Source organism: Dasypus novemcinctus, chromosome 2, assembly GCF_030445035.2.
Source record: "Dasypus novemcinctus isolate mDasNov1 chromosome 2, mDasNov1.1.hap2, whole genome shotgun sequence".
Classification (NCBI taxonomy): domain Eukaryota; kingdom Metazoa; phylum Chordata; class Mammalia; order Cingulata; family Dasypodidae; genus Dasypus; species Dasypus novemcinctus.
Window position 1 is genome coordinate 36,862,420 of NC_080674.1, and position 25,525 is coordinate 36,887,944.

At 41.4% G+C, this 25,525-nt stretch overlaps 1 protein-coding gene across 1 annotated transcript in view; it reads right to left on the bottom strand.

The window, feature by feature from the left end:
* ADAMTS12 (ADAM metallopeptidase with thrombospondin type 1 motif 12) overlaps window positions 1-25,525 on the bottom strand; it is a 392,811-nt gene that overhangs the window by 165,771 nt on the left and 201,515 nt on the right. The window contains exons 4-5 of the mRNA XM_058307631.2: window positions 8,450-8,646; window positions 6,107-6,190 (exon numbers count right to left, since the gene is read on the bottom strand). Coding sequence (XP_058163614.1) covers window positions 6,107-6,190; window positions 8,450-8,646 — 281 coding nt within the window. The remainder of the gene's footprint in view (window positions 1-6,106; window positions 6,191-8,449; window positions 8,647-25,525) is intronic.

Here is a 25,525-nt window from a genome sequence, read left to right on the forward strand (position 1 = left end):
TACTGGCCATTATATATCTGGCCATAACCTACAGAGTTGAATGGGAAAGAGTATAAACTATAATCCATGTTTAGTGGCAATGCTCCAAAATGCGTTTATCAATTGTAATGAATGTAACACATTGAAGAAAGTTTTGTGAAGGTGGGAAAATGTGGGAGGTGTGAGGAGTAGGGCATATGGAATCCCCTACATATTCTCTGTAACATGTGTGTAATTGAAGTATGTTTTAAAAAATAAAAAATTAGAAAAAAATTCAAAGGATGGCATTATTTTCATAAAGGAAAAATGAGCGCTCAATCTAGGGCTGGAAGGAGACATAGGAGTGGTAGTAGTTGGTTCATATTTGAAACTACTCTTGGATTTCTTGGTCTAATGTGCCCTAATATGCTTTGACATGCCTTTCCAGTTCACAGTCACATACACTGGATTGAAGCCCCCCTCAATTAATGGTGGAGTGGGTATCACCATCCCAGCATCCTCAAGACTGGGAAACTGTGTGCCTCAGTTTCTACTGCTCTAAAATATGACCACCTAGTCTTTGAGAAATCCTCTAGAGTGCCCTAAAGTGAGTCTCAATCAGACTACCCTAACTTATTCTCAAAATGTGATGAAATTTCATAGTGGTTTGCACATGGCAGGAATAGACAAATGCAAGCTGCACTTTATTCATGAAGCTTAAGCCCAAAGTCTCTTGAACCCACCACAGAAAAATAAGGCCCAAAATGGTGTTAGCTGGTACAGTGTTTCATGAGGCAATAATATTGGAAGGGAGAAAGAAGACAATGAGCAGACCCCTCAAGCTAGGGATCATCCTGAGGACAGTTTCCTGAGAAAGTGGCAGTATCTCCTGTGGCCCTTTTGTATCTCCTCTGTGAACCCCAAGATGGAGGACAAAGTCAGAGAATACACCAACCACCTTCCAGGCTGCCTTCTCTATGCCTCTCTCTTAATCTCACGAGCAGCCAGAAGGAATTGTAGTGGAAGCAGAGAGGATGCAATGATCACATATTGAAGGCTAGGACTCAGGAACTCTGAGAAGGAAGATTTATCACAAACAGCCAGGCCTATGGACTCCTGTCCAAAAAGTTGAGCCCTGAGTAGAGGTTTTAGTTATTTTTATACAAGAGACACACGTGGTGGGGCCAGGAGAGGTTTAGGGGTCAAAAAGACTTTGTTAGTTTTTTAGGGTTTAGTCATTTGTTTGAATACCAGCTATGCTTGAATTGCCCACATTCCAGGTAAGCTTAAATTAACATATCACCCACCCTCCAGGTAAGCTTGAATTAACATATCGCCCACGTTCCATCTGGTTGTAACTTTGAATATATATTCAGTCTGCATCCTTTCTGCATATTTAAAGCCTACAGGGCCTGTATTACTTCATTGGCTTTCTAGAAACTAGGCACACTTCGATACAGAATTAGATGTTTGAATTCACACACAGGCTATGTTAGAATCAGATCTTGGGTTGTGTCTCCCAAACAGAGTCATGTGTTCCTGTCATTGTTCTTGTTGTTTGCCTGCCTGAAATAGTCTCCCTGCTCTCTCTTCTACTTCCGCTCTTGGTTTGTCAAATGCCTCTTCTTGCACAGGTGTTTCTTCTTCATCTCTTTGATTGGCTTCCCTCTATGCTGTATCAGGCATAGCAGGTAGTCTTTTATGTACATCATGCAATTAATTCTTATAAAAATGTGTAGGGTCGGTATAATGAATGCTATTATCCCCATTTTACAGATGTGGAAATGAATATTGGAGAGTTTAAGTGACTTGCTTAAGGTCACAGGACCAATCATGTGATCCCAGAACTCTCTGACTCATTATAGCCTTATGTTGGGGTATGATGAATCCCTCTGAGACATCAATCTGATTATGTTTCTAATATTGCTCTCAGGAATGCCATAGATTAGTTCTTCCTACTAAATTGTGACCTCCCAGAGGGCCAGGCTTGTGTCTTGCTCATCTTTGTATTTCCAGCACATAGCTTAGGACCTTTCACAAATTTCTCATGCTGCTGAACCTCTCTTTGCATACCACACACCCACCATTAATTCTTTGTTCTTCTCTGTCTGTGCTTGATGTGGGCTATGGGTGGGAGGCTCTTTGTCTCTTCGTAGATAACCCAAGCTGTCTGTGATTTGTGGGTGTGGGACAGTAAGAGGCTGCAGTCTTGCCCTTGGTGACCATGGCAATGACTCCAGTCCCAGGAAACAGTTTAGCAATGCAAACTCTATAAAATTTAAATATTTAGAGAAAATGCAAGCCAAATGTGCCAAAAGCTTATCTAGGATGTATAAGATCCATGCTAAAAGCTTACCTAGGATGTGGAAGATATATGCTAATTTACGCCTATTGAGCACTGAAACAAAGAACAATTTGACCCTTCCTCTCTGTATAAAAGGAACTCAAAATTCTTGTTCAGGGCTCAGGTTTGAAACAGAAAGCTCCCGAGTCCGGCTGGCTGTCAATAAACCATTTTTCCTTCTCAAAATCATTCCTGAGTCCTGGCCTTTCTATATGCAAATAATTGAGCCTCTCTCAAATTCTACAACATGCTCAAGTTGACCCACTCTGTAGATTGCATCACTAGGACTCCTCTGCAGGTGGCTTCCAGCTGTGCTTGGTCAATGGGAGGCATTGGCAGGAATAGGAGGAAAAAAAGAGAAGCTGAGTTGTTGCTTCACCTCTGCTTCCTGCTTTGGCTCCGCATCTTTGGCAACAGCTGCATCCCTCCACTACAGCCTCCTGCTGGTGATCTCTTGGCCCCACCCTCACTGAGCCTTTTTAATAACACCCCCTATCCTTGTCCTTTGGCTACAGAAGTGGTAGTGGTTTCTGATGCTCATCTCTGGGCGCCTCAATTGTCTTAACGGGCCCCTTGTCCTACCTAACCTCTTTAACTGGTCCCTCTATTAAGATTTCTTCATTTCTATCACTTGAGTGAATTCTGATACCTGACAGACCCTGAATGATATAGCACTCAATATGTTTTCATTACATTGATTTGACACCTTTTCATAGCTTTGCCAGGTATTTGTTCTAAAACTTTAGAAAGGCCAACTATCCTCAGAGTCTTCACCTACAAAAACATAGATAATATTATTAATACCTTGATTCAGGCATGTAAAGTCTTCCCAGGTTTGACCCAAACTCAAACTGATTTACATTATTAGCATGTATGAAATATTTGAATTTTGTCACTTCAATTTTAAGGAGTAGGGTGTTTTCCAATATAGGTATGGATGGAATTTAAACCCCTGGGAGGTATAAGAAAGAGGATCAAATTGGGGACCAAACCTGTACCTTGGAATAAAATCACTTGGAGAGTTAACCATTAAACACTGAAATAAAGAATGTTAGAGCTGGTGTGTGTCCATTAATTATTTATATGTGAACCAACTGGGTAGGTCAAAGAATAGTTAAAAAGCATTAAGGAGAAACAACTTTTCCAGGCACCCAGGCTTTGACTGAGAAGAGCAAAGTACAGGATAGCTCTGTGAATTTCAGCAAGTGATATTTTTCTGCCTCAGAATCCTATTTGTGTAAAAAATGATAAGAAAAAAAAAAAGACAAGAATTGTAGAAAGTCACCAATGGAAGAGACATGAGCCACTCTGCTTCAGTATTCCCCACCTCACATCCACTTTTCATAGAGCACCAGAGTCATCTCTCTAATGCTTTTCTCTCTATTTCATTTGTCAGCTTAGACTTGTCCAGAGGTTCCCACAGGATCAAGCCCAAGACCTGCCATGGCTAAGGCACTACTGGCTCTCCCCTTCACCTACTCCCTGTGGCCTCATTGAAAGATGAGCAGTGGAAGCCATAAAGCAAATGAGGGGAGGGTATTTCAGGTACCAGGAATGACAAATGCACAGGACATGAGGTTGCAGAGCCTTGGCTCTATGAGTGACAGTGTAGTAAGCAAGGGGAAGATTGACATAAGAAAAGACTGGAAAGGTGGATGGAGGCAGGATCATGAAAGTATCCACAGGCCTGGTAAGAAGTTTTAGTTATGTTCTAAAAGCTAAGGAAAAAGCCATTAAATGGTTTTGTGTGGTGGAGTAACAATTTGTATTGTAATACATCATTCTGTCTGCTATGGATTATATGGCATGCTATGGAGAATAAGGGGTGTGGTGGTTTGAAGCTGTATGTATCACAGAAAAATATGTTCTTAATTTAATCCATTGTTATTGGTGTGAATCCATTGATGGTAGGATCTTTTCATGAGGGTACTTCAGTTAGGTGTAGCCCACCTCATTCAGGATAGGTCTTAGTCTTATTGCTAGAGTCTTTTATAAATGGAAGCAGTACAAAGTCATGGGAGCAAGAAGGTGAAAGCAATGAAATTCAGAACAGAAGGGAAAGACCAGTAGACACTGCCATGTGCCTTACCATGTAGTAGAAGAGCCAAGGACCACCAGCAGCTGGTCTTTGGGAAGAAAGTATCGCCTTGATTTGGACATTTTCTTGGACTCTAATCATAAGTGAATAAATTCCCATTGTTAAAGACCAACCCATTTCATCGTTTTTGCTGTAGCAGCCTAGGAAACTAAACACAAGGGGTAAGGCTGGAAATAGGAAGAGCAGTTGGAAGTTCACTATCGTAACCCAGGCAAGATATGATAAGGCTTAAAGTAAGGTGGTGACTAGAGATGGAGAACAGTGGATGTTTAGAAGCAGGACATTTTAGGACTTACTGGTGGATATAGATGGCAAGAGAAGGAGGAATCAAGAACAACTCCTGGGTTTATGTAAATAATTGGTGCATGGTAGCACTGTTTACTGAGATGGGTAAGAATGGTGGGTTAGGGATTAGGGGAAGGCAGAATGAGATAATTTTGGCAGGGAATAATCAAGAATTCCATTTTGAACATGTTAGATTTGCACATCTAAGCATACTATAACTTATCCAGGTTGAGACATTGTTTTAGTTTGCCAAAGGGCTGCAGATGTAAAAATCCAGAAATGGGTTGGTTTTTATAAAGGGGATTTATTTGGGTAGTTTTGAGGCCATGAAATGTCCAAATCAAAGCACCATCAGAGGTGCTTTCTCACCAACGTTGCAACTGTTGATCCTGTTGGCTGGCCATGTGGCAAAGCAAGATGGCCACTGATTTCTGCTGCTATCTCTGCCTTCCCCTCCAGAAACTACCATCTCCTAGAGCTCAGCTGTGGGCAACCAGGCACAGGGCTGTAATCAAGAACTCTTTCCAAGCGTCCTCTACCAATCTCAGCTGTCCCTGTTTCTTCTTGAGTATAGCTGTGAGCTATCAGGCATATGACTCATCTCTTCCAGGGCCCTGGCTCCTTGAACCTCTTGGGGCTTCTGTTTCCCTGCAGTCCTCTCTCTCACATGGCTGGAGCAAATATGCAGAGCTCTGTTTTCCTGTGTATGTCTCTTTCTGTCTCCATTTAAATGAGACACAGCAAGAAGGTGGAGATGCAACCTGAGTCATGCCTCACTGAAGTAGCCCAACAAAAGGGTCTCAAACCCACAGGAATGAATTAGTTCAAAAACATAATCTTTCTCTTCTTGTGATTCATTGAAGAGTTTCAAAATACCACAGATATCAAGTAAGCAATTCAACATGAGTAAGAGCTCCAGACTTGAGATATCAATTAGAAGTCTTAGGGTATATAGGATATATATAAATTTCCAGGAGGAGATTAAACCACCAAGGGTAAGAGGCAGATAGACAAGAGGGCCCAGGTCTGAGAGGCTTGTTTTAGTATGCAAGAGGTAAATAAACAGTATAAAAGGTTCAAGCTTTCCATCTCCCTCCTGCTTGTATTTAAACTAACCATTCATATCATGACATAGTTTATTCTCACTATGGGACACTCTTACTGATTGCTTTCTTAATTTTGTTTTGCTGGATGCAATGACTTTCAGGTGATTCCAACTATGTTAATCTTGGAAATGTCTGCCATCTCCCACTACACTAAGCCCCCAGGAAGATAACATGGAAATATTATTTTCTTCCTTAATGGGCTTCTAAATACTTTTCTGTCACCCTTTTTCTTGTTCATCCGGAACTCTTTTGGGAAAAAAAAAGTAGAGAGTGTGAGGGTACAGGATAGAAGAATGGAAGGGAAATTCTTCTTACCTCTTCTTCTTCCAGCAGAATAAGCCGAACCACAACAATGTGAATTGCATTGCCAATGCTGGGGTTATGGAACAACTCAGTGACCTTGAATCAGAAAGGAAAACAATTAGCCCCAGATGAATATATAATGGAAAAATGCCAGATAGAGAAATAAAACAAATAAAGGTTGTCTTATAAATTCGGAATTTTGGGTGGAATGCAAAGAAACATGAGGTATGCCCATGGCCTGACACACATTATGGATGTTTAAAGTTGATTTGTGATTAAGTTGTTATTTTAAAGTACAACCTTTCTGGGGTCATGGATTGCCTGTGCACCCAAGGGATTGGGGCTTTTCTTTTCTTATACTCTCCCTTCCCTGGCCTAGGACCTTCTCCTCTTTAATTATCAGTTACTTGACCATGATAACATTAGCGAGAGGAGCTAAAAAGTTCTTTAGAGAAACTTCCTAAGTAGGTTTCATTCTCTTCATGTTGTGTCATTTGCCAGCCTCCAATTTATCTGCAATTATAAATTTTTCCTAATAGAAAAGTAATGAGGCATCTGCAGAATAAAATGACCACAGGCCTGAGGAAACTAAATCTAACTCTTCTCAATGAGAAGGAAGGAAGGAAGAAGGAAAGAAAGAAGTCAGCCTAAGCTAATATTTGATTTGGGACTGAACTCCAACATTGGCGTGACATTCTTCTTGCATAATGTCTGGTAATTTGCATGAAAGTGATTTTTCTGGTTCTTTGGAGAAATTAAGAGCTTCTTTATAGCTTCCCTCAAGTATTGTTTGTGCCCAGAGCTATCTGCTTTATAGACAGACCCGGAGACCTGTGGTTCTGCTGTTCAATGCTGAACTCCAACTCCAGGGCATATGAAATATCTTAGAATAATTTTTTCTCACTTGTCTCCCCTATTCGTTTGTATTGCAAGTAGTCTGAAGCACCAAGAAAGCCAGTAGTAATGTGCTTTAAACTTATATTTTCCTTATTTTAAATATTTAATCTGCTTGAATGAACTTTCCCTCCCTCTTTTTTATATGTGGAGTATAGAACTAAAAATTAAATCAGGTATTGTTGTAGTTTGTAATTTCCCCTGTTGGCCTCTAGAGAGTGTGCAGTTCCTCCCCTCACATCCTCCCCCTCAGGATGTAGGGCTCTGGGTGGAATGCTAAGGTCAGCTACCTTCCAGGCCCGTATGAGGAAGTGGATGCAGAGCCAGTCTTCTGGATTTTTCTTTTTGGAGATGAGCATTCTTTGATGTCTTCTTCCTACTGGCTGATGCAATAAGAGAGACCTATCCTACTTGGAAGGAGGGATCCCCACTTGTACCCTATCCCTTTTCTCTTGGGGTCAGAAACAGGGTGGAGCTCAGGAAAAAGCTCCATTCAGTCCTCTGGGTAAACAAAGGCAAGATACACCAGGATCATCTGAGAAACTTTAAAAAATACACAGATTCCTGGGCCTCAGGTCCACGAGTCTGATTAAGCCTGGGATATTGCCTACAATGTATATTAAGGAAAATGTTGCTTGACACGGATGGCCAGGCAGGCTTGGACTCGGTGAAAGTCTTCTCAGTCCAGGCAATACTCAAGCCAGTGCTTCTTGACCTTGGCTACACATGAGATCATCCAGGGAACTTTTAAAAGTCCAGATGTCCAAGCCACAGAGTTTAAATTTAAAACTCTGGGGGTCACACCTAAGGCATTAGAGTCTGAGAAACAGTGCTCTATGCTGTAGAGGAAGGAGAAGGAATTTTTGTGGTTTTCATAGTTTAATTCATTAAAGAATACAGAGAGAGAGGGATGTAGCTCAAGCGTTGAACACCTCCTTCCCTTCTATGAGGTCCTAGATTCAATCCCCAGTACCTCCTAAAAAAAAAAATACAGAGAGGGTTTGAAAGAGGACCTCTGATGAGGAAGCATTAGTAATGAAAGATGAAGCTTGAAATCAGTGGTGATTAATTCCAACTCTAGCTCTAACTACCTTGAAAAAGTCATGTTCTAATTCTTTGCATCAGTTTACTCATTTGTGCACTAACAAAAAATAGGTGGGACAAAGTCATGCTAAAAGGATGGACTCACTGGTAAATACTTTAGTGGAAATATGAAAATAATAAATTATAAAATTTCCCAGGATAGACATTTTTAAGGAAAAGACTACTTTGTCCTAAATTTTCTATTCCCATTCACTGAGGAAATAGGATTACCAAGGACAAAAAAAGGTCTCTCATTATTATTATTATATATATTATATTATATATTATTATATATAATTTTATTATTATAGTTGGCAAACATTTCTAATGTCATTGATTCATGTCATCAGAGTACCCACCCCATGCAGCCTGGCATACCATGTTCATGATGGTGAGAATATAGGATTCCACATTCTCACTCCCATGGTACTCAATCATCTTCATGTCAGCCACTACCAGAGTCTCCACCCATCTCTCTTTGCTGATGGAACGCCGAGAGAGGCTTCTGATTGGCAAGTGGTTCCTCTCCCACCTCTCTCTCTGTAGCTGTTGCTTCTGGGAGGTGCCAAGACTGTCTAAAAATTAAACAGAAGATGGTGGTTTACTTCTATGTATCTCTCATATATTACTTACTTAGGTTGATAAAAATGCAAGGCTATAAGTGTAATTGATGTTCAATAATGCATGAATTCAATACTCTTTTAGACATAACTAAAATGAAATAAGAGGTCAATTTATTTATTTATTTAACCTTTGTTCTTTTTATTTATTTTTTGTCTTTATTTTTTTAATATTACATTCAAAAAATACGAGGTCCCCATATACCCCCCACCCCCCTCACCCCACTCCTCCCCCCATAACAACAATCTCCTCCATCATCATGAGACATTCATTGCATTTGGGGAATACATCTCTGAGCACCTCTGTACCTCATGGTCAATGGTCTACATCATAGCCCACCCTCTCCCACAGTCCACCAAGTGGGCCATGAGAGGATGTACAATGTCTGGTAACTGTCCCTACAGCATCACCCAGGACAACTCCAAGTCCCGAAAACGCCTCCACATCTCATCGCTTCCTCCCATTCCCTACCCCCAGCAGCCACCATGGCCATTTTCTCCACACCAATGCCACATTTTCTTCAATTACTAATCACAATAGTTCATGAATAGATTATCAGTAAATTCACTCTAATCCATAATCTATTCCTCCATCCCGTGGACCTTGGAATGGTTGTGTCCACTCCACATCTGTAACGAGAGGGGGCTTAGATTCCACATGGATGCTGGATGCAATCCTCCTGCTTTCAGTTGTAGGAACTCTTGGCTCCATGGTGTGGTGGTTGACTTTCTTCAACTCCATGTTAGCTGAGTGGGGTAAGTCCAATAAACCAGAGTGTAGGAGCTGAAGTCTGTTGAGGCTCAGGGCCTGGCTATCACATGGTCAGTCCAGAGATTCAGGTCCCCTGGGTATACACTAAACCCCAGCACCAACTACAGATACAGGTAAAAGTAACAGGAGAGGTTTGTGAACAAAGATCACATCTGAGTTCAGCTTCATCACACAGAAACACAAACTCCAAAGTAGGGCCAACTGACATGGCACTGAACTCCATCTGCCATGACCATAGAACCTATGGGTCTCTGTAGCCCTCAGAAGAACCAATACTCGGGGTTGTATCTACTTTATCTGTGAGGAGGTCAATTTAAATGAATATCACCAGATAATTGAAATTTGAGTCTCACAGGGAGGCTCAAAAAGTAGATCTTAGAAATAATTATTATCTATTTCATTGAATTACATCCTTCACTATTAAAAAGATTTATAAGCAAGAATAAGAATTTTCTCTTTCCTCTCCTATAAATTATTCAGTGGCTACATTGTGCAAGGCAGTGAGCCAGAATTTTAAATACAATTTTTAAAAACTCCTTTAAGGTACATATTGCTATTTCCATTTTACAAATGTGGCAATTGATGCTCAAAGTGACTGTTTAAATAGCCTTCCCAAAGTCACACAGCCCTATTCAGTCAGTGGAAGATTCAGGATATTCTCTGCCCTAAAGTCATGCATCTTAATCTATCTCATACTGTCTCCCACAGAGTCAACATACAAAACAGGGGTATATATAAGCAGGGAAAGCTGCATGAGGATCAGGACATCCTACTTCCAGAAGGCATAAAAAGAGTTGGAGAAGATTTAGAAAAGAACAATAAAATTGTCAAGGTGACAGGCTTCAGTATGAAAAAGATATGATCTATGAGGGTCATGGTTTGGAAGGCAAAGCATAGGAGAGGCCAAAGTCTGCAGAATCATGAAGAAAATTGGAAAGAAGGTACACAGAGTCATTCTCAAAATCCCAGAATATTATAACAAGAGAACACCTCCATGAAAACTTGAAAAAGGTCTGTGTAAAGCCAAAATAGAATAAATACTTCACACATCAGGAAGCAAATGCTTTACCTAAGTGGTGATAAGTCTAAAAGGTCCATTGGGCTCAGAATGGCTTAGGGAGTTGATGAAGGATGAATTTACAGGGGAAGTGAGTAAGGAAAGAAGCCTGGGCTGATGGAGAAGCAGAGTTTCAATTTGTGAAGATTTCTATCAGGAAGACAACCACATACCTCCTACCTCCCTCTCAATTGCCTGGCTCCCTGGCAGGGACAGATCATGGGAGCAGAGTAGCAAACCACATGAGCCTTTCTTAATCTCTGGCGATGGGGTGCTGTGGTGGTTTGGGGATTTGTACCCCAGAAAAACATTCCTGTGGAATGTTTAAACTTAATCCATTACTGTGGGTATGAACTCATTGTAAGTAGGACCTTTTGATGAGGTTATTTCAGTTAAAGTGAGGCCCAATTCAATCAGGATAGGTCTTAATCCTATTAATAGAGCCCTTTATCAGCAGAAAGAAATTCAGACTAATAGAGAAAAAGCCGCAGGAAGCAAAGAAGCTGAGAGTTAATGGAACCCAGAAGAGAAGTGAGGGGTAAGAGAGGCCACTACGTGTATTGATATGTGACAGAGAAGCCAAGGACCAAGGATCACCAGCAGCCACTGGCCCCAGAATTCTAATCATTGGGAAGAAACGTTGCTTTGATGATATCTTGATTTGGACTTCTCTCTAGCCTCAAAACCATGACCTATTACATTCCCATTGTTTAAGCCAACCCATTGCATGATATTTGCTTGAGCAACTAAGGAAACAGGTACCCAACCTCAGTTTGAACACTTCTGGTTGTGGGGACACTCACCAACTCAAAGAGCAACTTGTTCTAATAGGAAATTCACTCCTGCACAGAGTTGATAGATGCCTCCCTATAGCTTCCCCTGTCCTTTGAAGCAATCCAGAGCAAGGCTGTGCCACTTTACAGTATACCAAAGTTTCCTTTCCTGTGCAGACTTCCCTTCTTAAGGTTCTGTCTCAGATATTGAACTGGGACAACTAAACCCATATTACACAAACACACACATACCACACTCCAACACCCACTACACTCATGCACACCACACTGACACACACAAAGCACACTCTCACATACACACACAGTGTTCTTTAGGATGTAGAGTTAGTTACACTGATTTGCTTTGTAACCCTTGTTGATGCCTCAGTTTCACTGTCTATGTGAAGTATGAGTTCATTAAATAATATACACAAAAGAAACATAGTTGTAAGTCTAAATAAATTCAAATTCTTTTATTCTAAGTTTTACTTGAAAGTAATAAAGTTGTACTTTGATATAAACTTTAAAAATAATTCAGGATTTTGAAAACCTTTGGAGGGAAGTCCCATGAGGTTTCTAAATGGGAAGCTAGTTAACTCCTCATCTGCAGCAGAACAATTTTCTGTTCATTCTTTGCATGAATAAAGATAGATTCCCCAGGTAATCTCCAGAGATTTCTATCAGTGGTTTCTAACTCTCTGCATCCTACCTATCTCCTTGTCTATCACCCTTTCATAACTTTTTTGAAGCTCGCATGAAAGTTTCTGAACTATAATCTTCAACTTTCTCTGTGTAAGCTGGACAGGGAGCTACACTTGAGCAAGGGACTCTGGCTCGTATGGGAGTGTGTTCTCTGGAAGAACAGCAAGCAGACTGGGTTGAGTCAAGGAACCCTATAACACAGGTGCGATCCAGTTCTCTCAGTCCCTTCCCATTCTTGTCATGTGAAGGTGGGTCTCCTCCAAGCTGCAAGGATGCTTGGTGCTCTCCACTGAGGAGACTGACTCAGGAGACTGACACAGGAGTGTCTTCATCCAATCACCTCACAGTGCCCTTGGGAACTGGGCTCCCTCCTCTCACTTGGCTCCTGTGGGCTTGGCATTGCTGCCCTCTGTGCTGGTTCCTTCACAAAGCCTTTGGCTGCTCTCAGTTGGGAGATACTGTGCTATGACCAGCCCCTATGTCGAAGCAGGATGCTGAGATCACAGCTGTGGGTCTCTGGCTGTGGTTCTTCTTTCCTCTCAGGTCCTCAGGCATCTAAGCTTTGCAGCAGGCAGAAAGCTGGCACACACCAGTGAGAACCTGGTTGGTAGAAGAGAAGTTACATCTCTCTTATTCCCTCAGTCCTTTGCTTCCCACTTGTCCTTGTTTATTCTTCCCTTCCTCTATCCAATGTAGAGTTCAGGAAGAGTGTGACCACCCCAGGTTTCTCAGAGAAGATTTGAGAAAGAGAGTTTAGAGAAAAACAAAAAAGATGTTTTTAAAGCCCATCAAGTTATTTTCATTTTTCCAGCAAGTAGCCAGGTCAGTTACACAGTAAATGGTCACATAGGAGAAAATGTGGAAAGTAAAGATGGGTCTGGTAAAGGCATGTGCCTATTTTACATTTTCAAACAAATCTACATTATGCACTTTACTAAAAGTAGGTCATGTATCAAGCGCTCTATGCATGTATTAGTCAGTCAAAGTGTGCTGATGCAAAATACCATAAACTGGTGGTTTTTAATGAAGGGTATTTATTTGGTGTAGTTGCTTATGGATACCAGGACATAAAGCATAAGTTACTTCCCTCACCACAGTCTTTTTTCACATGTTAGAGCAAGATGGCTGCTGATGGCTGTGAGGGTTCAGGCTTCCTGGGTTCCTCCCTTCCAGAGTCTTGCTTCTTTCTGCGCTCATGATTCCTTTCTTCCCAGGGCTTGCTTCTCTTTCCTCCATGTGCTGATTTCCCAAGGCTCCAGCTTAAGACTTAAGCATCAAACTCCAACATCAAAACTCCAGCATTAAGAACTCTCAACTCTGTCCTCTGCCATGCCTTTTATCTCAATGTCCTAATGATGTGGCCCAATAAAAGCCCTAATCATAACTCAATCATGCTCAGGTATAGATCAGCTTACAAACATAATCCAGTATCTACTTTTGGAATTCATAACTATATCAAACTGCTACACTCCACCCTCTTAATTCAGAAAAGACATTACAACATTGGAAAAAACCTTAAATCAGTAACAATACAAGTATTAAATCATATCACAATCCATACAAAGAAATACTGTTTGTCTTGGGGCAAAGTCCTGTCTGCTATAGACCTCTGAAACTTGCAAAACAATTTATCTACTTCCAATACACAAATGGACAAAGGATAAACATTTTCATTACAATAAGGAGAAACTGGGAGGGAAACATGAGTCTTGGGTCCTCTACATTTCAGTAAACCTGCAGAACATCCTGTATTCGATTTAAGTCTGAGAGTCATTCTTAAGATGATGGTTTCTTTTCCTTGGGATCTTATGGGAATCCACCCTTTCCATAGGCTTGCCCAATGGCCATATTCTTGGTTCCACCCTCACCAAGTTTCTGGGGTCCACCAAGCTCCAGACCTCTCCCTCCAAGTGTGTTGGGGTGATTGCCACACCTTACCCAATCTTTGGGTTAGAGTCTTAACTCCCCTAGGACAGTGATGTGAAGACAACATTCCCCCTAGCCTTTGGCATATAGGCTCAACCCTCTCAGAGCAATGAGTTAACCACCTGGCCTTCTCTAAACTTTGGCATACAGGCTCAACCCTCTCAGAACAACGAGTTGACTACCTGGCCTTCCCTAACCTTTCGGGGGCAGGTCCACCCCTCTCAGAAATGTGGGGTGCTGACCTTAACTGCCCTAATCCTTGCGGAATGTGCTCCACCCTCTCTGTACCCTGGGGTGGCAAAACTCTCCCAGAATACCGGGTGGGAACATCCACCCTCTTCAACTGCATGGGCAAACTCACCCATGTACACATGGGTGGGGTTCCTCTCTCGGTCCAAAGTGAAGTCCTAATTCCAGATTTCAGCTTCCACGGTTTTCCTCTTGAAGTCATTTCCACTTCAATCCCTCTTTTCCATGTTCCTTTTATTCCAGGCTGACAGTGGTTTTGTTCATACAGTTCTCTCAAAAAGCTTGTTGGTTTGGCATGCAGGAAGCAGAGGTCGAAGGCATCTGATAGTAAGACTTTCCACAAGTCTTTCCAAGATAACTGCATCTTCAATCCTGATTTACAAATGCCAAGTTTAGTTAAGTCTTCCAATGGGGCACTTTCTTCTGGGAGCTTGGAATTTCTGGAATCAGTTTCTGATTTTTTTTGTGCCTGACAGGTCAGTCCTCAGCATATCTCTCTCATCTAGCATTTTGCTGTAAGCTGCAAGGAGAAGCCAAGCCTCATTCTCTGTGTTTCCTTTGGAAATACCTTCAGCTAAATATCCAGGCTTGTCATTTTCAAATTCTCCCTTCCATAAAACACCAGGAGTTAATCTTGCTAAGTTCTCTACAACTTTAAAACATGGATCATCTTTCCTCCAGTTTCAAATAATAGTTTCATCATTTCTTTCTTTTTTTTAAAGATTTATTTATTTCTCTCTCCATCCCCCCCACCCCCATGCCCCGGTTGTCTGTTCTCTGTGTCTATTTGCTTCATCTTCTTCTTTGTCCACTTCTGTTGTTGTCAGTGGCACGGGAATCTGTGTTTCTTTTTGTTGCATCATCTTGTTGTGTCAGCTCTCCGTGTGTGCAGCGCCATTCCTGGGCAGGCTGCGCTTTCTTTCACACTGGGCAGCTCTCCTTACGGGTGCACTCCTTGCGCATGGGGCTCCCCTACGCGGGGGACACCCCTGCATGGCAGGGCACTCCTTGCGTGCATCAGCACTGTGCATGGGCCAGCTGCACATGGGTCAAGGAGGCCCGGGGTTTGAACCTCCCTAACCACTGGGCCAAATCCGCTTCCCCATCATTTACTTCTATTTTTAGCATCCATATTGCTATCAACAGTCTCTTCAAAGTACTGTAGGTCTTTTCTTCCAAGCATCTCACAATTCCTCCAAAAAATACCCCATACCCTTTAATAAAACAATTCCACTATTTTGGTAATTGCAAAAGCACTTCCCTACTCCTCAGTACCAAATTTTGTATTAGTCAGCCAAAGGGGTGCTGAAGCAAAATACCATAAATTGGTGGGTTTTTATAAAGGGTATTTATTTGGGGTAGGAGCTTATGGATACCAGGCCGTAAAGCATAAGTTTCTTCCCTCACCAAAGTCTATTTTTCACGTGTTGGAGCAAGATGGCTGCCAACAGCTGTGAGGGTTCAGGCTTCCTGGGTTCCTCCCTTCCAGGGTCTTGCTTCTTTGTGAGCTCAGGGTTCCTTTCTTCCCAGGGCTTGCTTCTCTTTCCTCTATGTGCTTACTTCCTGGGCCTCCAGCTTAAGACTTCGGCATCAAACTTCAACATTAGGAACAATCAACTCTGTCATTTGCTATGCCTTTTATCTGTGAGTCCCACCCACCAAGGGGTGGGGACTCAACGCCCTAATGATGTGGCCCAATCAAAGTCCTAATCATAACTTAATCACACCCAGGTACAGATCAGATTACAAACATAATCCAATATCTATTTTTGGAATTCATAACCATATCAAACTGCTACCATGCATAAAACCTCATTTATTTAAGCCAGCAATTCTATAAGTCCTAAAATTATCACTATTTTAGATGAAGAAACTGAAGTTCAAAGAGATTAGCTAGTGGATTTTTAGTCTGCTAAGCTTGCCAAAAGCAGATACTGTAAAATGTGTTGGCTTTAAATATGAGACTTTATTATCTACAAGGTTACAGTCTTGAAGCTGTGAAAATGTCCAAATCAAGACATCATCAAGATGATGATTTTTAGTGAAGACCAGCTGCCAGCAATCCTGGACTCTTTTGTCACATGGCAAGGCACACGGCAGCATCAACTGGTCTCTCCCTTCTCTTCAGGGTTTTGTTGCTTTCGGCTGCTCTGTGACTCTCTCTCTCTCTTTCTCTATTCATCCCACTTATAAAGGATTCCAGTAAGAACATTAAGATCCACCCTGAATGACATGGGTCACATCTTAAATTAAAATCCTACTCACCAGAAGATCCTACTTACAATGGGTTCACACCCACAGGAATGAATTGAATTTAAGAACATGTTTTTCCTGGGGCCCATATATCTTCAAACCACCACACTCTACCTTCTGGATCCCAAAATGATATGTGGATTTTTAATATGTAAAATATATTTATTCCATCACAATATCCCAAAAACCTTAAATCACCTCAGTAACAATATTAGGCACAAAATCTTATCAAAATTAGTTATAGGTGTGGTATGCCCTGGGACACAATTCCCTTCAGTCTGTGGACTTGCGAAATTTAGAGAATGTGTTACCTGCTTTCAATATATAAAAGAAGGGCATTCATATGATAAATATTCCCATTTCTATAGGGAGAAATTGGAAGGAAAACACCGGTCCTGGATCCCAAACAATTCTGAAACCCTGCAGGGCATACTATACCAGATTTCAAGGCCTGAGAGTCATTTATGGAACAATGGTTTGTCCTCTGGTCCTGATAGAGCAGCAACCCCACCCTTTTCAAGTGCTTGCACAGCAGCCCTGCTCCCCTGGGGCACTGGGGGGAAGGCTCCAACATCTTCAAGGTGGCAACCAGGCTCTCAGCTCCACCCTCGTCAAGCACTGGGGTGGTGGACAGACTTCAGGTTTCATCCTTGCCAAGCATAGGGGTGGCAGCTGGACTCTAGGCTCCAACCTCTTCAAGCATTCATGTAGTGGTCAGCCTCTCCACAATCCCCCAGGCATCTGAGAAACCTGGTGTGGTAAGACTTTTCCTGAGCAATGAGACACCCTCTCCAAGCTCCTTGGGATGACGCCTTAAACAGAAATGATGAATGTGTGATTGCAAACTGAGAGGCAACCTTGTTTTAAAGTGGCAGAGAACTTGGAAAAAATTGAGTTCTGGTGTTGGATGGAAGACAGAATTTTAAAGTAATGAGGCTGGATATTTAGCTGAGGAGATTTTCAAACTCAATGTGGAATGTGATGCCTGGTTTCTCCTTGCAGCTTATAGTAAAATATGAGAGGAAAGAGATAAGCTAAGAACTCAATGGGCACAAAGAAACCAGAAATTGTTGGTCTGGAAAATTCTGAGCTTCCAGAAAGTAAGTTCCCCAGAAAATAGGGCTCCATGTAAGGTTTTAACTGAACATGGATCCAGTCAGCCATTTCAGTGCAAGTCAGGATTGGAAATGCAGTTACTCAGAAAGGATTTAGGGAAAGTTCTTTTGTCATATGTGCTACATGCAAAACCAGGTTTTTTGTGAGATGTGCATGAACAGAGCCATTGTCAGTCTGGACTAAAAGGGAAAGAAAAGGGACAGATGGGAGGAAAAATCACTACGAAGGCACAACTATTTAAGCTGAAGTCTGAAGAAATTGAGGCAGGTTAGCCAGGGAAATGAGGAGAAGATAAGCCAAACAAGGCCAACAAACAACAAGGCTGACAGACAATATGGCACAAGATCTTGCTGAGATCTTGAGTTTAACCTTGAGGTCTAAGTTTCTATTTCTGGGACTTCCCCTTGACTCCGGATCTTCTAAACAGTCCTCACCATTGGCCCCCATCATTGGTGAGGTAACCAATAACAGTTGGGGCCCCTCCCCTTAGCATTAGCAATAGGAGGAGTAATCAATAGTTTAATAAAGGTGACTGTGCAAACCAAATTGCTCTCTCTGCCTGGAGAAGCCTACACCAAATTTCAGTGTATTTCCATCTTTCTCTCCCATTTCTCAGCAAGGTCTGTTCTTTCCCCCATTTCCTAATATATTCTTTTTACTGGCCTAACTAAACTGGCATGTTCTTAAATTCTTTTATGCAACATAGCCAAGAACATAGAAGAATCCAACACTTCACCATCTTAAAAATCTCAGGCTGAGCTGACAGAGTAGACCCACCAATGTATGAGGAAAGGGTGAGTTTGCCCCAGAGTTCTTCTGCACTGATATTCAGGAAAAATGGTAGCACCCCAGGTTTCTCAGGGCAGATGCTCTGGACTCAGAGTTGGAGTTGGAGAAATAGCACTGAGGTAAAAAAAAAAAAAGAGAGAGAACATCTTTAGACTGGCAGGGCCTCCTGGCTTCTATACAGACCTACTGTTGAAAGTTCTCACTCCTCAGCTCTCTGGGGCATGGCCTGAACCACTTCTGCTTGGAGTCATTTCTAAACCCATGACCTTGGACATGGGTTCTCAACTCCTTTGTGTGGAGGAAAGTGAACTTGATTTCCGCTATTAAAATTTATTTTAGTCATGAAACATTTTCTTCAAACAAAGGCTATATAGAAATCAAGGAAGAAAGCACACCCCAAGCCACTTTGATCTTTGGAGTATGGCAGATGCCCAAGGAAAGGAGGAATTCCACATAGCACAGTTTTGTTTTGTTCTTTTTTAAAGATTTATTTATTTATTTCTCTCCCCTTCCCCCCGCCACCCTGGTTGTCTGTTCTCTGTGTCTATTTGCTGCGTCTTCTTTGTCCGCTTCTGTTGCTGTCAGTGGCACGGGAATCTGTGTTTCTTTTTGTTGAGTCATCTTGTGTCAGCTCTCAGTGTGGGCAGTGCCATTCTTAGGCAGGCTGCACTTTCTTTCACGCTGGGCGGCTCTCCTTACAGGGCGCACTCCTTGCGCGTGGCGCTCCTCTACGCGGGGGACACCCCTGCATGACAGGGTACTCCTTGCGCGCATCAGCACTGTGCATGGGCCAGCTCCACACGAGTCAAGGAGGCCCGGGGTTTAAACCACTGGATGACACCATTTCTAAGGGCCTTTCCAGCTCTTCTGTTCTCTGCGTTGAGCAAACACACCTTTCCACTGCCCATGCATAACTGTCAGCAGTTTGCTAGTATCACATGCTTGCGGCTGGACCTGTTGCTTGGCAGAAAATTCTGGCCTTGCCCTGCAGAGTTGAATTTCAACACTGGTACTCATATCCATGAGCAACAATGACTGAATAGACAAAGAATCCAACTCTTCAGGCTGGGACTGGGTGTATTTGTTATGCCCCAAACAGGGAAGCCTGCTTTCATCAAATACATACATACATACATATATATATATATTCTTATCTCATTCACATAAACCAAAAATACTTTTACACTTAGGTAATAGACTATTTCTCAAAACTGGCCATGGTTGAAGTGAAAACAGCTATTTTTAAAGGAAACAGTGAAATAATGTGAGACTAAGTGTTAGTAACTAGTAGATGCCAAAGCAAGAACTCCCCATTATTCCCATATTTCTCACAATGTGGACAGAAGGTAAAAGCATCTGAGGAAAAAAAAATCAAGTGTATTCCCCAAGGGAATTCCCCAATGCTCCTTCCTCACATTGCCCTCACTTTATTTAGAATTTGTCAAAGAAAGAGGAAGGAAATGATGGATCATTTTGAACACAGGATAATGACATAATGAAATCAAGTAAAAGTCAGATGATGTTTAAGATCCTTCCAGAGTCAACAACCAGAAAGAAAAGATAATTTGTATAACTATTAGATCCAATTTTATTTTATTTTAAATTATCCATTTCATTCATTGCCAACACTTGTAAGGACAAGCACTTCCACTGATTTGAGATCTAACTTCTCACCCTTTGTCTCCCTTCCTTATCCTGTCATAGAAGTACACTGAAGCATTTCTCGTAATGAACATAATACTAAATAATCAATCAACTGTAATGAGTTCCAGCTTACACATCATTGGTACTTTGGTCACATTCTCCCTTAGTTTAGTCACTGAGGGGTTGGTGACTAACTCATGATCTTTCATACTTCACCCAAGGCACCATGAAAGGCTTCTTATGGTTTACATGTCCTGCTGGTGAGCTGAAAGTTTTCCAAAAGAGTTTATTCCTGCCCAGTTAAATTTTTGTGTAAAGTATGGAAATTTATCAGCCTATAAAAGACAAACTATATTGTGAATCTACAGGTAAGGAGTTCAATACACTATTTCCTAAGTTTTCTTGACCTTGGGATTTTTCAAAAATTTTAATTTATCAGATCTCTTATATAGCTTTAAGGGATACTAGCACAGGCAGGAGAATAGGTTAAATGACTGCTAACATGTTTTCAGATTATAAGAGTCTGTCCTTGTACGGTAATCTGCATGGGAATGGATTAAAAAAGGTCTTTTCCAGAAGCTACAGAATGGAAACAGAATATCTATGGTACCTGCATTCTTTTTAAGGTTCTCCCTATTCCGAATGAATATTCACATCTTGATGGATTGGAAGGACATATTACTTAAGTAGAGCCATTGAAGAAGTGGGAGACACAGAAGAAGGTCTCTTGAAGAATGGGAGGTAGCTGATGGACCAGCATGGGGCCATCATACCTTGGGCTGGTCATGAGCTTCAGCAGGACTTTCTAAGGCAAGGCCCACCTTGGAACTCCATATCTACCTTTTTATGCATTCTGGCAGCATTTTTAGAAATTACTGATTGAGTTCCCTGAACAAAGTACATGCTCAAAAAAATGTAAAAATGGCTTGACAGGCTTTACTTAAGGTTCACATAGATCTGAGTGTCAACTGGGGACATGAGAAGGGCAAAGAACCAATACTGTCTAGAGAGGCAGGCCACCCTAAGGCAGACCCCTTTAGGTATCCCTCCCTCATCTTCCTCAGTCTTCTCTCTATTGTTCATTCAAGTATAATTCTAAATGATATGATGATTTAACCCCCCCCCCCCCAATGTCTGTAGGGACTAACTCTTTTCACCCATAATCCTTAGGAGGTGGGGAGTTTTCATCTCCAACTGGTAGCATATGACTCATCGCCTCAGCTCAGTAAACTGATGATGTGTAAATAAACAGTGTGTTTTCTTTCAGTGCCTCCAGTCTGTCAATGGCAGGAACAAGAATGGTCCTGATGATGCCCCAGTGGCTTCCAGCAAGAGTATATCCAGAAAGGCTATGCATCTACTCTTATTCAGGAAAAAAGAATCCCATAGGTCCTATGTAAGATCTTCTTAAGAGATATGAAGTTACCAAAGCCTGCACAGTTCAGAAGGGAAGGAAACAATCTTCGTATTTGGAAACCAAAGTTCATATGCACTTTTAAAGGAATCAAGAACCTTCTGGGTGACACTTAAGGGTTACTTGTTTATTAAAACTCCCCCTACCAGCACCGAAGGCTTGGCTTGTATGTTAGTAAGAAATCTGAGTCAGGTCCCTTAACTGCTGCTGCTACCACCTAGACACACATAACAGCTTGATATTCCTTTTTACCAACTTGCCTCCAGTGCATAAGTAGGTCTAAATCTTCCTGCACCTACAGAATCTCTCAGAAAATAAACATGCTGATCAATAATATTAACTTGACATGATGGCAATGATTAAGCTGAAAGTCAAGAATAAAGAAACCTTTGAGTGTACTAATCAGGGAAATGTATCACAGAGACCTTGAGAAACCATGGCCTGTCTTTGAATAGACTGCAACAGAGTTGTTCCACCCTGAAGAGATTTCATTTTTAAAGAAGACAAGAGGAAACCATACTGGAAACACTTATGAGCATATTTATAGTTCTTTCCTTCTTTCTAAACCTCTAATTTCACACAAATATAATTTGTTGCATGCTAGTTTATTATACATACAGTATTTATTTTCATACAGGTTTTTAAATGTTCTGTTTTTCTCCTAGTATATATGCCCTCCTCCACCCACAGCCTAGTCAATTTCCTGACATTGTTCTCCGTAGGATGTATTTTTACTAGTTGGTGGATGGTTTTGTTTGTTTCTAGTTCATCCCTCCACAGAGAATGCCACTTCTCAGAGTTTCAGCATTACACAGGTGTCTCTTTCCAATTCTCCACCATCCATGGATCCAGAGCCTTGTCTTCAGTCCCATACACAAGGGCTGTTAAAACCAAGAGCTCATGTCCATGTGCCAGCTGTGCTCTGAATCTCAGTGGAGTTGCAACATCTACTCTCCAGTTCATTGCTCTCCCCCAGGACAACTGAAATGGAGGAGATGATGGACAACCAAGGATCCGAGAAAGTCTACAATTGCAAGCAAGAGAGTCCCATCCATTGGTCCTATGGGATCACAGACCCCTCTCAATTAGGGGTGGAGAGGACATCACCATCCCAGAATTCTCAGGACTGGGGAATGAACTATGGACTAAAGTAGACTTACTGGTATTCTATTATAGACTTATCATGATTCTAGCAATGGAAGAAATTATATCATTGATGCAGAGGCAGTGTCCACTGGAGGTTCTGAGAGTGGGAAGGGGAAAAACAGGTATAATACAGGGGTATTTTTGGAACTTGAGATTTGTCCTGAATGACACTGCAATGTCAGATACAGGCCACTATAAATCTTGCCATTACCTACAGAATTGGGTGGGAGAGGGCATACATTACAATGTAAACTATAATCCATGCTGTGTGGCAATGCTCCAAAATGTGTTCATTAATTGCAATGAATGTACCACACTAATGAAAGATACTGTTGATGGAAAATATGGGAGGTGTGGGGAGTGGGGCATATGGGAATATCCTATATTTTTTATGTGACATTCATTTGTATAATCTAAGTATCTTTTAAAAAATAAAAAGAAGCAAAGGCAAAGAAAAAAACCAAACAAGAGCCCAGGGCTCCAGGAAAATCATCGTCTTCAGCACGTGGCTACCCCTCCTCTGCTGTCTGCATTCCTAACTTTTTTTTTTTTTAATGTATTGGGGCTTGAACCTGGGACCTTGTACATGGGAAGCAGGCACTCAACCACTTCAGCCATATCTGCTCCCCATTCCTATCTTTTTTCCTCCCTCTCCACCTTCCCTTCCCCCTTCTCTCTCTCCCCCTCCTCCCCTCCCCTCCCTGCTGTTTTTGCTGTCTGTGTCCATTTGCTGTGTGATCTTCTGTATCTATTTCTCATTTTTTGTCTTCTCTTCTCCTTCTACCAGAATTTGATCATGGAGAGCTCTGATGTGGAGAGAGGTTCCCTGTCAATTGCACCACCACAGTTCCTGGTCTCTGTTGCACTTCACCTTGACTCTCTCCCCTTCATCTCTCTTTTGTTGCATTATCATCTTGCTGCGTGACTCACTTGCATGGGCACTGGCTCACCATGCAGACACTCGACTTGCTGTATGGGCCCTCAGTTCACCACACGGGCACTGGCTTACCGTGTGGGCACTCAACTCGCCATGCAGGCACTTGACTTGCCACGTGGGCACTCGTGCAGGCTCTATGCTCACGATGCAAGCACTCACATGGGCACTCAGCTCACTGCATGGGCACTTAGTTCGCCATGTGGGCACTGGCTTGCCGCACAGGCATGCTTTCTCTTCTTTTTCACCAAGAGGCCCCAGGGATTGAACCCAGGTCCTCCCATATGGTAGGTGGAGGCCCTATCACTTGAGCCATATCCACTTCCTTATTCCTATCTTTTTTTTTAATGTGTCTCAGAACTTTGCTCATGTTCTTGCCAACTCAGTTCGCTACATTAAAAATTTTAATTTTTTTATTAGAGAAGTTGTAGATTTACAGAAAGATCATGCAGAAAATAAAGAGTTCCCAGATACTATCCCCCATTTTAAAAAAAGAAAAAAAAATTTTTTTAATTCATTCAGAATTTGAAAGTTTTTCATACTGGGATTTCTGTGTGAGGTGGACCATGGATTTCTGCAAGATAATCTAGTCTACAATATTTTTGCATCATTTTTCATGGTTAAATTCATCCTTACTGTATTTACAAAATGGTGTATTTATTTTCCAAAAATGTTTTTGTAAAGTATGAAATGATACAAAATACATAGTTTCCTGATGTATCATAAGAAACTGCTTTCTAAGTAGCATAAATGTGCTGAACAATCTTTCCCACCCCACCTCCCACCCCCTGGACATTGCAGGCCTGAAAAAGTGATTCTGAAAAGGGGGAATTCAAGAATCATAAATCATCATTCCAGAGGGCAGTATATCAGCTGCAATTATGGATCGCTTTTCCTTGGTGACAAGTGCCAAAAAGAGAGTTTGCTTTCTTTTAGTAAAGGTCAGAATGATATTATTCTTGTTATAAACCAAAGGCAGGAGTTTATCTATTAAAATGGAATTGCCTCTAATGCTCCTACCTCAAGGTTTTGTGTGTAATTTAGGCTTCTTCTGTCTGGGCAGCCCACCGTTTGGAGATGGAATCCTCTCTTTACCATGGAGAACGGTGTCCATATCTCAAGTCATCTCTGTAACTCAAGACTCAGCATAGTCTTTACTTTTATTTTACTTTACTCTCTAAAATTTTATAATTTATGGGAAGCATTTTTTTTCTGCCTTTTTTCTCCAATTATCTTATTAAGGTCCTGGCCTTTTAACAGACTAAGCAAAGCCTATTATCCCCAACCATCTAAAATGCTCTCCAGCAATAGAAATCGCAAAATAACCTACCAAATTAATGAGTAATATAAATCTACCCAATTTGCCTATCCATTCATTTCCTGGTTCTCTAAAGTTAGAAAAATAGACCTGGGGAAAAATGTTAAACCAAAGACAAAAAAAGGAATCATTCCCTCTGAGCAATAAGCCATCCTTTCTTATGTGAAGGTATGTGGCTAGTAAAGAGCTTTGAAAATAAGAGCCAGCATTTCCAAAAAGGAGCTATAGATACCAAAGGTACAAAGAGGAGGGACTGAAGAACATACTTTTTAAAAAATATATATTTTTAATTTATTTTTAAAAGATACATAGATCACACAAAATGTTACATTAAAAAATATAGGAGATTCCCACATACTCCACTTCCCACATCCCCCACTTTTCCCACATCAACACTTCTTTCATTAGTGTGGTACATTCATTGCATTTGATGAATACATTTTTGAGCACTGCTATACAGCATGGATGGTAGTTTACATTGTAGTTTACACTCTCAGTCCATTCAGTGAGTTACAGCAGGATATATAATGTCTTGCATCTGTCCCTGCAATCATTTAGGACAACTCCAAGTCCCAAAAATGCCCCCATATTGTACTTCTTTTTCCTTCTCCCTGCCTTCAGGAACTCAAGTGGCCACTGTCTCCACATCAATGATATAATTTCTTTCATTGCTACAGCCACAATAATTCTATAGTAGATACCAGTAAGTCCACTCTAATCTATAGTTTATTCCTCCACCCT